Genomic DNA, 13,185 nt, shown 5'->3' with positions numbered 1-13,185 from the left:
AGTTACTAGATGTAAGACAATAATCGAACGCTTAACACCGTCGTTTTCATGGCAATATTTGTTGTATAAAATATATCCTGACTTGTAACAGCCATTAGGGATTTGGTTGTAGTACACCAGCATTTTCTCGAATTTGCCGCCATTGAACCGTAATATTTCTGAATTCGGACGTTGTCTAAATTCAAAGGTGAAACAGTATTTTATTCGTTTAATATTAATGTTTTCTACTGTGTATATAAAATAGTATCCTAAAAAAAAATAACGCTTTATCGATATTTCATATTAAACTTCTTCTAGTGTTAAAAACTGTTCGTATAGAATACTTCTACTTTCATTCAGATCGAATAGTCTTACAAAAATACTTAATAAAGTTTTTCATATTTTTTTTGGCAGTGATTACAAAACCTCACACACAAAACTATGATTTCGATGGACTGTTTTTTTCGGTTATATTAAATTATATTGTTAACTTATGTTAATACTTAATATACAATACAAGCTATTGTCTATTGTGGTTATTACATACAAGTAACATAATTGCTATGCAAATTTATAAATATTTGAATTTTCAAAAATATTTAAAATTTTAAACTCATTATTAAAACCTAAGGAATTAAATGAATGTATAAAATTAACTAATAGTATAGGTATATCTGGAAGTTGTATTATTTTATTCATTTTATTTCAAAGATAGTTTGTAAATTATTATTTTAATTAAACTAAAGATAAAACAATAAAAATAATGAGTAATGGGTAATAAATATTACACAAGTATAATATCATACACCTTTATAATAAATGTATACGGTAGATATACCAAAATTTGAAATATAATAAGGTGACTATAGAAAGCATGAACATAATTTATAATCATAAATCCAGCACTATAATATTTAGCCAATTAAATATCTAAAGTAAATTATGTCGAAAGTGTTTAAATTATACCTTTTATTTTATAACATTTCTGGTTATGTTTTAAACACAGAGATATACTTACTTAAATTCCTTGAATTATAACAGTTATACTTTTACGTTTTATTATATCAATGAATATTAAAAAATCAAAATTGGATGATATAAGAAAAACAAACAATACATTTTAAAGCAAAATAATAAAATATTGTTCTAATTTATATAATATATATATACTCTGGACTATATATATAAATAAATAAATAAATATATAATTTTTTTTTCCTATATTGTATCATGTTACAATTTAAACTAGTCTAACTAATTTTGATAAAATTATTTTTAGAATTTAAAACTATTTCATGCGGTATTTATTATACAATGTGAATAATAGGTATTTATAATATTATTATAAAAGGAAATTAAATATCGAATAATCTCAAAATATGTTTCAATATAATATTAAATATTATGTTATGCAATGACTTTGCTGCTATAATATAGTAATTCCGCAGTATATTTTTGCTATTTTCATTTATCATCAAAGCACATTTTAATGCATGATAATATAATGTCTATAATATTAAACGTTATCATAATATTTTAAAATAAATATTATGTTTCTAATTCCATTATTTTTCACAAACAGCACCAGAAGTTTACTTATGCTCGTTGGGCGAATGCTCTGGATACTCGTATCCCGTGGATTGGTGGTCACTAGGCGTCACACTTTACGAAGTCATGTCAAGGTGTCGACCATATGACATCCATTCTGGTACAACGCCGAGGGAAGTTCGATTGATGATGATGAATTCGACGTCATCCACGGCAATACCACCGAAATGTTCAGAACCATTGAGTTTACTATTCCAAAGAGTAAGGAACATTGAAAAATTGTAATCACGTATTTCACGGAATGCGACTGTAATAATTATAATAATATTGTACTATTGAAAAGAGAGGAGTTATTTAGGGCCCGTTCCTCAGATCAACAATAATATTATCATCAATTTAATGTTGTTGATATTTAGTTTCAAAGATCCATGATGGGTTAGATTAGGCTAGGTAAGATAAATTAATAAAAAAAAAAAGGTTTAATTTAGATTATATTGAATACAATTTAAACTAGCTAAACGGGTATTAACTTTACACATTATTATAATTTAAGATATTTTTTTTTTTTATTATTATTATTATTAATGATACCCTCAGCAACATGGGCCATTGGGTTTAACGTGAGAAATTATTAATATAAGGGGAAAAAAATTACATGAATTGTATCTATATCTAAATTAAACTAAATTTTGGTAAGAAGATTGGTGGCTGTGATGAATTGTATGATGTTGGTAATGAATTGAGGATTGTTGTTCAATATTTCTGAAAGTGATGATTCGGGTAGGAATTTAAGATATTATTTAAATATGTAAGTAAAAATGTTTTTATATCCACATAAATACTTATCGATTTATATCAAAACATAATATTTAATAATATTTCTACATATATTGAATTGTATGTAATTTTTTTCATTGTTTTTATCCTAGCTCACTGAGATACCACATTTATGACCCAACGAAATCCCGTCTACTTTTAATATATTTTACTTTCTTTTTGATGTCGAGTTTTTTTTTGATTTGTTATTATACATGCATTTAAAAAAAGATTTTACATTTTGAATACGATAAAAAATTTAAAAACTACCTGTTTGTGTTATAAATATTATTTAGATTAATTTTTTTTTTTTGCTAAATTAAACCTTTTAATTTTTAGATTTAAAACGTAATACTTATCAACTGTGAGAAAACCTATGAATAATTTTGAATTATCATTTTGTTAAAAATCATTACAGTCTGATTATTGCAATAATATTATTCCGTTATGCAGAAATTTATTGTAGTCAGCTGAAATATCAATTAAATTTGAAATCAGAATAATTGCAAAATATAAAACCTATACATGTTCGTATATACCTAATATTATAATACGATGAAATATTAATTAAAATAAATACAGATCATATTTTAACAGACTACTTCAAATAAAATAACCCAATAAAATAAAATAGGTATTTACTGGAACATCAATGACAAAAGGAACTTGCAAAAAAAAAAAAATAATATTAATAATAATAAAGTTACCTTCATATTCTATAAAAAGTACGGTCCACATCAGCTCACGGTGGAGATAAATATAATTCGACCAATTGTATTATAATTTTGAATAATTATTTTTTTTATAATTTAAAAGCGAAATAAAAAATGGAACGACAAAAAAAAAAAATGCTACTCATTTGTAATTCATTTCAATACTTATAAAACAAAAGTTCAAACAAAAACGTCAGCTATTACACAACATTATATTATATCAACCAACTGAAAAATGTTTTTATCTCGGATTAATTATTGGAGCCTGCAAGAGTGGCATGAAATGTGAACATAGTCTTTGCTTCAAATATTTAAATATAATACCCTGCACACTTTAATCGATTGAATAACATTAATTTAATTAGTTTTTAAAATCAATATGACCGATATTTATTATACCTAATCTACATTATATCCTAAAATATATTTAAAAATTGTACGATAACTTTTATAGTAGGTTTGTGACAGATTTAGCTACACCCGTGAAATCACTCATGGATTTTTGTACATCGTAGAGTGCCTTTTTTCGAAAAGTATATTTACAACTTTTTTTCACGGTTATTATAATATGCAGCTGTTGTGTTGAATAATAAAATGTTAATGAGAAGATGTCTGGTATATTTACTCTTGAGTTTTCGAAATGTTTTTCCCGGGATATTATTCACGACAAGTTTAGAAATTAGTTGTTTAAGATAGTTTAAGGTTTGTGAAACATTTTGAAGGGATATAGTGAGTGAGATTGTAGAGAGGTCGTTGTGTGTAATTGTAAGTATTATGGTCTAGGTAGGTTAGGTTATGAAGTTCATAGATCCATACATCATGTGGTATTTGCAATCGGTCGATGATTACTGATTAGAAAGATTGTATAAATAGTATGTTTATCTTCGGCGCAGTATTGAAATATATGTAAATATAGTTTGTAATTAAAGGATAGATTAATAAATATAAATTTCGAGAGTTACTATATTCAGTTGAAGAATGTTTAAATTACTTTTCTTTTAGTTTGTCTTTTAGCTAGCCCATGTGATTCTTATTTTCTCTTTTAAGATAAGCTTAGATCTTTGAATGTATAATTCAAATATCGTAATAAAGCCAAGTTTTTCAGATATTAACATACTATAAATATTTTTAACAATCACATCATGTGATCTTGTTCAAGTATTATAGGAAACTAAAATATACATATAAGTAATATTTAACAATTATAATTATTAATATAATTTATTCATATTAAAAATATAAAATTATTAATAGATACATTCATTTAATTAAAAAAAAATATATATATATATAACAAAAATACAAAGCTCTTAGATAGGTATTTTTCACCTTTAAAAAAATTATAATTCTATTTATAATACATAAAACAGAAATAATAACAACGGCATTGTTTTGTCCATAGTGTATTGATAAATAATAATTAAATAGCTTAAAGAATATTATTATTTTTTTTTAAACCTCCCATATTTTATTATTATTATTATTATAATAAAGTTTTCCTGACGTATAAAATGTATTGATAAGTTAATATAAAATTTAACATTTAGAATTGGTAAGCATATTTAATTACATTATTTACAACAAATTTCAGTAACTCTCATCAATAAATAAATATATAATGATATAAGGAAGTATAATTAATTAATCTAGGTGTATTATTTTCACTTAAGATTTTGTATATAGGAAAACCCATAAATATAATAATAAATTATAAAGGTTGAACATTTTATATTATAGTTATGCCTGGTTGAAAGTTAAAATTAACAAAAAAAATAACCTTTTTTACCATTCTTCTTAAAATTGCGATTGAATAATAAAAACAATATAACGATGCGTTATATTTTTATTGCTATAATTGTTGTTGTTATTATTATAGCTGTTATGCATTAACCCAGACGAGAGAATCACCACGGTCAAGAAACTGAAATCCATTCCGTGTATAAGTCGATACAATTTTGGAATGATATTAGAAAAACAAATTAGGCCACCATTTACGCCACCGGTAAGCTACAGTGAAAAAACAATATTATAATTATACTTATTTGATATCGCACTGTAATATTCGCGTTTTGGACTCGGAGTAGTTATTGGACGTCTGAAAACAAATTGTTTCGAAACTATTTCCAGGAATAACAAAACATGTTTTAATTAGTATTATATTGAACAGCTCCAGATAATATTGCAAGTAACACTTTTATCATCATAGTATTAAAATACAATATCGAATGTCTGGCTCTCGAATTTATCTATAACGCAGCAACGTGACGATGTGTTTTCAACCGAACAGTGTATGAATTTCAACAATCTAATTTAACCAGACTCAATGAAATCCGAATAAACTAACTCAAAACAATGTTAACATCATTTAAGTGATAATTACCTATTCAACGACGAGAATCGATTACCTATAGGTATAATAAAATAGGCAGGTAAGCATTCAAGTGATAAGTGATAACGCTATGGGAAAACTACATGCAATTGAATACCTCAGGAAATTTGAGGTTTTAGTTGTATTGATTAGAGAAGGAACTTAATAACGTCTACTCGTCCTTTTGTATCAAATATTCAATTAGTTGTTATAAGTAATATTTATTGATTAACGTCATGAAATTTCACATTTTACTTGTATCTCCACATTATATTGTTCATACTATTTTTTTTTTTTTTTTTTTTTTAAGAAATAACCCTCGGAAACTTGGCCATTGGGATGAAATACATTTTTTTTTTTTTTTGAAAGATTTTACATAATAATAATAAAAAAGGTTTAATAACAATAAATGTGTCAATTACATGAGTATAATTATAATAAGGTTGTGTTTTTCAAATAGTTAAATAAGCTTGTCCAATCCTGTCTCCTGGGTGAGTTCATAGTATTATGAACGCATTCAAATAATTATTGATTTAATGTATATCGTCACGAAATATAATCGATAAATCGACAATTAAAATTATTTAACCAAAGGGGTGTATGTTAATTTATTGGTCTGCACAATAATTTTAAAATTATATTATTAGCACATCTTACGAAATTATAGATCATACAGCGATAATGTATGAAACAATCGCTGAACAATTCGAATATCCAATTCTTTTTAAAATTACTTTTCTAAAATCGTTCAATTTAAAACTCATGGGACAGCAGTTGTACAATATCGAGTCTAAGTTAAAATGGTTTTTTTACATTAACTTGACGAAATATTTTATTTTAAAATGTAAATATAATATTATATTATAACAAAAAATAAGTGAATAAAAACAACAGAAATAAAATGAAATGGATATTTGAAAATGATGGTTTGAAATGAATTCATTAAAATAAAATATTAAAAATGTGATAACTTATATGTTAACAAGTGTTTTTTTATATGAAAATTTTATGAAAATTAATAACAATTTTTCTTGTATTATTTATTTAATATGAATTGAAATTAATTTAAAGTTAAAAACCATTTAAAACTTGTTAAAAGTACAATAAAATAAATCATAGTTTTTGATATATTTATTGAAAAAAAATTTTATAATAACCATTTTTTGAAAATTATTTAGAAAGACAGGCTGAATTGTGATCCAACGTTTGAACTGGAAGAGATGATAGTCGAACCCAACCCATTGCACCGAAAGCCCAGACGGTTGGCAAAACAAAGGTCACTCAGAACTTCCATGACAATAGAAGTAAGAAAATTAATTTTCATGGAAATCCTATTGTAATTTTTTTCTACGACGATTTTTAAACAGGACACTGAGATTAGTAGACAACTTCAACATTTTAAATGTTATAATCGCGAGAAAGAACTTGAAAGACGAGAAATGGAACGCAAGGAACACGACTGGGAGCAAGAGTTGATAAAAGCTATGAATGCATCAACCATACCAGCGATGTAAGTTCAAACACTAATATAATATACACCTATTTAAATTAATTAGAAACATAATAAAGCGATTGAATTTTGTGAAAATAATATATGTATTTTCTTATTAGGTTAGGTTAAATATATAAATGATTCAACAGCTAGGTAATTAGCCTACAGTTGCGCATTAATTAGTATGGTTATTTGTTTAGCTTGATTACGTTGATTACACTTTTTTTAAATGTTAATTACATGTCCACATTTTTTTATCAAGCTATCTTTTTTTATATTTTTGTATTAATACAGATGGTTTTGAAAACAATGTATATTGCAGAGTAGGTTTTGTGTTCCCCAAGTGCTTTTCCGTTATCGAAGAATGCGCTTGCATAAAATTCTTATGGATGAATATTTTGATGCTTGTTTAAAACAAAATTTCTTAACGTTTATCTTCAAACTTAATACAATGGCTAATTATATGGTAACTTTAAATGTATTCTAAGTCAAAATTAGCATAATTTTGTTATGAAAACGATATAACCCTATCCGCATGAATTGTACGCCTATATATGGTAACCAAATTGTGTCTCATCAATCGTATATGTTTTAAGAAATCCGTATCATTATCGATACTTATAATATCTAACCAAATATAACTATTTTTTACTGCAGGAGGAACGTTGATGTTTCTCACGATGTTAGATTATATTATATATATATATATCCTAACGTATATATTATATTTACTTTAAATTATTTCATAATAAATTAATCAGCCATTAATTGTTGTTAAAATAATATACGTTGGAAATCTTTTTTTTACAATTTATTGATTTCTACCCTAAAAGGCAAGGCTGGGCAAGTTAATGATGTTTTTTAACTCTGTTAAGTTATGTTAAATTAAAATCTAAATCAAGTTAATCGTTAAAAGTTAATTCAAAATGTTCTATCAATTGAATTAAGTTAAGAGTTAACCAAAATTTAATATTAACTTTTTAACTCAAGTTAAGTTAAAAAAAGTTTCTTGTTTTCTTATAGGTAAAATTAAAATAATTGGCAACTACAATTGTTCATGTTACTAGACCAAAGAACTATTACTATTTTATGTGTGCAAAAGTTTACAGTACACATTTTGTTAGCATACTTGTCTAATAACCTTAGCCTACCAGCAATTTGTATTCCTACAATAGTTCACAAAATTAAATTAAATTAACTTAACTTGTTTAAATGTAAAATTAACTCAAGTTAATTAAAATTTAATTCGAAAGCTCCCAAAGTTATTAAGTTAATAAACATAAAAAAAAAAAAACTTATTTAGTTAAAAAGTTAAATTAACTTAACTTTAACTTATTGACGCGTTAATGCCCAGACTTGCAGTAAAATGTATAAGCAGTTACATAGTGTGCAAAAATTATAAAATATACGTCATCTATGACCACACCTACATTTAAATCAGATTTTCAAATGTGATGAACAGCATTTTATAAATATTAAAACAGTTTTTTTCGATTTATAACATTGATTACACGATCTTATAATCAATGAAATAGCATAGTTTTTATTTATTCATACAAGCTAAACAACGTGTATTGGGGTTGCCTAATATACAACTTAATTAATTATTTGAATTTATATTAAGAAAACATCGTATCCGCATATGTTATTTCTACCGTACGCTCGTGTGATATGGCAGATGTTCATTCATCAGTTTCAATAGTGTACTATTAGTTTTTTTATAAAAGTAAAAAAAAAAATAACTTACTAATAAACTTACAGGTAAGATTATCATGGGCTCCACATAGTCTTTTACTGATATCATATTGTTTTTAAGAAATTCTGATCGTTTTAAAATTTATTATTTCAGAAATATCATAAATTAGTTAAAAATAATAATATAGATAAAAGCCTACAAGTGTGGTGCTATGTAATGATATTACCTTTAAATTTCATAATGGGTCAATCTACTCTAATATCAAAACTAACAATACACTATTGAAATATTTGAAACTGGAGGACCGAAATATTTTCCTTGCTGTACGTGTGTAAGATGGAGACATCGCATGTTGGTACGACGTCGTCATAAATACATATTAAATTAATATTTTGTTCTATTGTCTTTTATTTTAGAGCTGACACAATAAATAATTATAGTAATGTTTTAAGTCAACAAAACTTTTATTTGGTTTTAATAACATTGGATTTTTCGTTTATTTCTAAGTAATGACTTCAAGCTAAAGAAAATTCGTTGACAATCGTAAACAGTAGTTATGCGAAAAGTTTAGTAATTTTGTTTTGTTATCGATCCTATCGTTTTACAACATATTATTTTACTTTTTTCAATGTATATTGTGTAAAAACAAAACGCCAAGCAATGGTATTTCTAGTTATATAGTTTTTGATATTGTGCAAAGTGGAGATGTATAATTATAGCAATAATAATATATATTTACCAATATTTAGGTATTTCCAATCAATAATAATTGTAAATATATAATAATAAATTACATTATATTCAATTCTAACAATGATAACTACTTATAATATTATAAGCACCAATTAAAAGTGTTACTTAGCTTTTTTGCGGGTAAGATCGGTATGATATAAGAACTTTTTTTAATTTAAGTTTACAATTAAAATTAAACTTTACAATATGTCATTTGCAAGCCATAAAATCTATTCAATTAATTTTTGATACTTCATACCTTGTTTCTACCTATTTCTTGTAAACCCTCATTAGTCAACGTAACGAACCCATAAAATGATTATAATACCTACATATTTTTTATTAGCCCAAAATCTGAATAAAATCAAACATTTTATAAATCCTCACAATTTTATCATTTATGTTTAGTGTTTACTTTATAATAGATTTATATCTGACACTTTAAAAAAATCTCATTACTTTAAACAAGTTTAAGAATATATTATGAAATACCCAATATTAGTTTTGATAAATTTAATTAAAAAACAATACAAATTGTTCTGGTATTATCACAGGTAAAAACGTGAGGTGTTATGTAACGATAACATTTTAATTATTCTCGGCGCGTTTCACAAACAAATCGTAATTAAAATACTAAAAGTAAAATCAGTGTTGATAATTAAACATATTATTATATACATTTATAAACGGTGTTTCGCAGATGAGAATAATCAAGTAAGATAAAACATGAAATTATAGGTATATATATATATATATATATTTCCACGTGTAATTCTTCGAATGGTTATCGACTGAATCGATTTTTTTTTTTAATAAAACAAAAACTATGGCTCGTTTTTTCACTTCTCGATTACAAACAGAATTTATTCAAAAATATTTGCAATATTATTTTCTGTCACGTCTTAACAATAGTAATATTTTCATAAATATTTCAACAATAGTAAATATTTAACTTAACACTGTCTGAATTCAGAATGAGACCTAAATGTACGTTGAACTTTGTGACGTTAAAAATGTATAGCCATGCCAGTAAGTTTAATCTCATAAGTTTTTACTCACGTCAAATGTCTTACCATAATAATATTTTGTATCGGCTAATGTGATCGTTCACATGGTGTTTTTTTATTACAGCGGAGAGATACAATAAAATCTCCAAAATTACTTAGTTCTTTATGATTGATATGTTATTTTTTTTCTATGAAATTATAAACTTAACATAATTATATTATAATATATAAACAACATAAACTTTTTATGCTTCACGTGGTCTGTTGTAGTTACAGCACGAATTACATTACTTTCGAAATTTCGATGCCTATTTATTTAAACAAATTTTGCAGTTAGTGTTTTTTTTTTTTTTTTTTAATGTTGATGATGGTTGAACTTGATATTTTTTTGTTAACGTTACTTTATTATAATATAATCTACTTAAGTTTGCTAGATACGTGGTTTGATATGTGGTCTTAGTTTTGAGAGCATTCATCGGCTGGTAACACTATAGTTCCCATATCCAAAATTTTAGAATCAAATCTTTGCCATACATACCTATACGTTTTTCAAAACCGACCATTTCCCTCTACAATAGATAACGGTCAAAGTTGCTGCCGCGCTCAAGATCAATATAAGGTATTATGAAATATCAAAATAATACACTCGTGGGCGAGTCACAATAACAGACATGAGTAAGCAATATTATCAGAGATCGAGTAACTGTATCTTTGATGAAAAAATTTAATAATTTAAAAAAAAAAATTGCTTTTCTTTCTCGATTCGGGAGGTGATTTATGGTTGATAGCTTTGTGCTGTTATAACCGTTTTAATATTTAATAAATAATAATATATTGACGACGGTGGCGAAAAAATTTCGTTTTATGCTCGTTTATCCATGAATATAGTACGCAGACGGGCGTAAAAAAATGTCTATGTTTATGTGCAGCGTACCAGCCATGGTGACGGATAAGGACGGTGGGAGTGATTTGCTGACGATGCCTATGATAGCGACCGAACGACGGCGGTCCAGTTGCAAGCTGAACATCTCGCCGGTCAGTGTACAGACCAGACTGTTTTCCGCACAGGCCGATGCTGGCAGCTGACACAAACAAGAGGCGCAGGGCAATTGAATGCCATCGGAAATTTATTGATAATAACGGTTTTTTTTATTATTTTATGTAATTTAACTACTACTTCGTTCTCGTTATTATAATAACATTACATATTATTACAATATTGTCCTCGTGATCGTGATTTTATGGTACGTATTATTATTGTACTGTATATACCTGCACCTTCTAACGGTCAACACGTGTACCTAATGGCTAATAATACAAGAACAACAAAATCGAGGATGATTATGATGGTGTGATATAATATTTATAAATGTTTGAGTCATAGAAATAATATTTTAGTGACCCAATACAAAATACATTATTCACAACATAATAATATTATGAATATTACAATATTATTATGTTATACTTAACCGTCCAGCTAGGATTGTCCTTCATCAATACTATTAACAGTTAAATTAACTATCTACATTCTACACTTAAATAACATTTGTAGAGTTATATTATCACTATGGTATGATATATAGGGTCAAATGGGGTAATTGTAAATACATTTTGTTACTTTTTAATATTTTTTTTATTTTCTAAATTATAATTAACAATGCATTTTCTTTCTCATCAAAACCATTCATAAACATATCCTAGGCTTATAAAATTTCCTACACAAGACCAGAATATTAAATCACTTAAGAAAAAAATAATAATTTACATATGCCCCATTCATTTACATTTGCCCCATTTATTTGGGGTAAATGTAAACAATGATTTCACGTTATAAGAGTGAAATAGAATCTGGATCTGGGGCATATGTAAACAACCTGTATTACCTTTTATTTAACGTATTATCACATAACCTCAAAAGGTTATAAGTTTCATCGATTCACTATATCAATATATGTTCATACCTTCATGTTATTAATATGAAATACATTAAAAATGATTGGTTAATTTCTTATGATTATTATTTACAAATGCCCCGATTTACAATTACCCCATTTGACCCTATATTATAATATTATATAGGTACACATTTATATTATGTATGATGTATATCCTGAGTGGACAGTTCCGTGCTAATTTTGATTGGCGCACCAGGGCAATAATATTTGCCACTCTAGAGCACTTGCGTTAGTGGACCAAGGCGTTTACCCATTTTATTTTGTTCACTTTGTATTACAATTCTATTTTGTACACTTAGTAATATGACATGCAGCACAGTGTAATATAGGTATAATATTATTTATATATAATATACATACATATATTATTATATTATAGTTAAATATAGTTAATAACGCTTATATGTCTCTGTACTATGTGCTATTATAAGATAATGAAGTATTAACTCTTGACCAAAAATTATGAATAATGTAGTAATTTAAATGTCTAGGTGCAGTGTATGTCTAGTTGTACAAGCCATGCGTTTGATGTTTTGACTAACAATGTTGTAAAATGTCGGTGGCGTATCAGGTATAATGTACTATATGAATTAAGTATCAAAATATTAGATAATAAAAGTAATAAAATAATATAATAATATGAATATAAATTTAATACGATGATATGAACATTTTTTACCAAAAACCTCCGAATTTGGTCGATATTAATCAATGTATTAAAAATGTTTACATTGTGTGTATACTATATTATGCACACGTCTACTTTAATTAAGCTATATCAACAGTTGTATAATATTTTACCTGTGCACATTTTGGAACGGGAATGAAAAGGTTCATTTTGGTTTGTTTTTATAACAAAACCCAGAGCTATACAGA

The 13,185-nt window shown here is 25.9% G+C and overlaps 1 protein-coding gene across 2 annotated transcripts in view; it reads left to right on the top strand.

The window, feature by feature from the left end:
• Positions 1–12,964, top strand: part of LOC107174004 (serine/threonine-protein kinase 32A) — a 95,166-nt gene extending 82,202 nt beyond the window's left edge. For both annotated transcript variants that reach the window (XM_089223950.1, XM_089223951.1), the window contains 5 exons: positions 1,562–1,788; positions 4,933–5,058; positions 6,603–6,728; positions 6,792–6,934; positions 11,281–12,964. In XM_089223950.1, the coding sequence (XP_089080076.1) occupies positions 1,562–1,788; positions 4,933–5,058; positions 6,603–6,728; positions 6,792–6,934; positions 11,281–11,437 (779 nt within the window). In that variant the 3' untranslated portion in view covers positions 11,438–12,964. The remainder of the gene's footprint in view (positions 1–1,561; positions 1,789–4,932; positions 5,059–6,602; positions 6,729–6,791; positions 6,935–11,280) is intronic.
• Positions 12,965–13,185: the final 221 nt, after the last annotated feature.

Source organism: Diuraphis noxia, unplaced genomic scaffold (assembly GCF_037042655.1).
Source record: "Diuraphis noxia isolate RWA-SAM2 unplaced genomic scaffold, SU_Dnox_SAM2 contig0003, whole genome shotgun sequence".
In the NCBI taxonomy this organism is placed as follows: Eukaryota; Metazoa; Arthropoda; class Insecta; order Hemiptera; family Aphididae; genus Diuraphis; species Diuraphis noxia.
The sequence above is the reverse complement of the archived record's forward strand: the minus strand, read 5'-3'. Positions and strand labels throughout refer to the sequence as shown.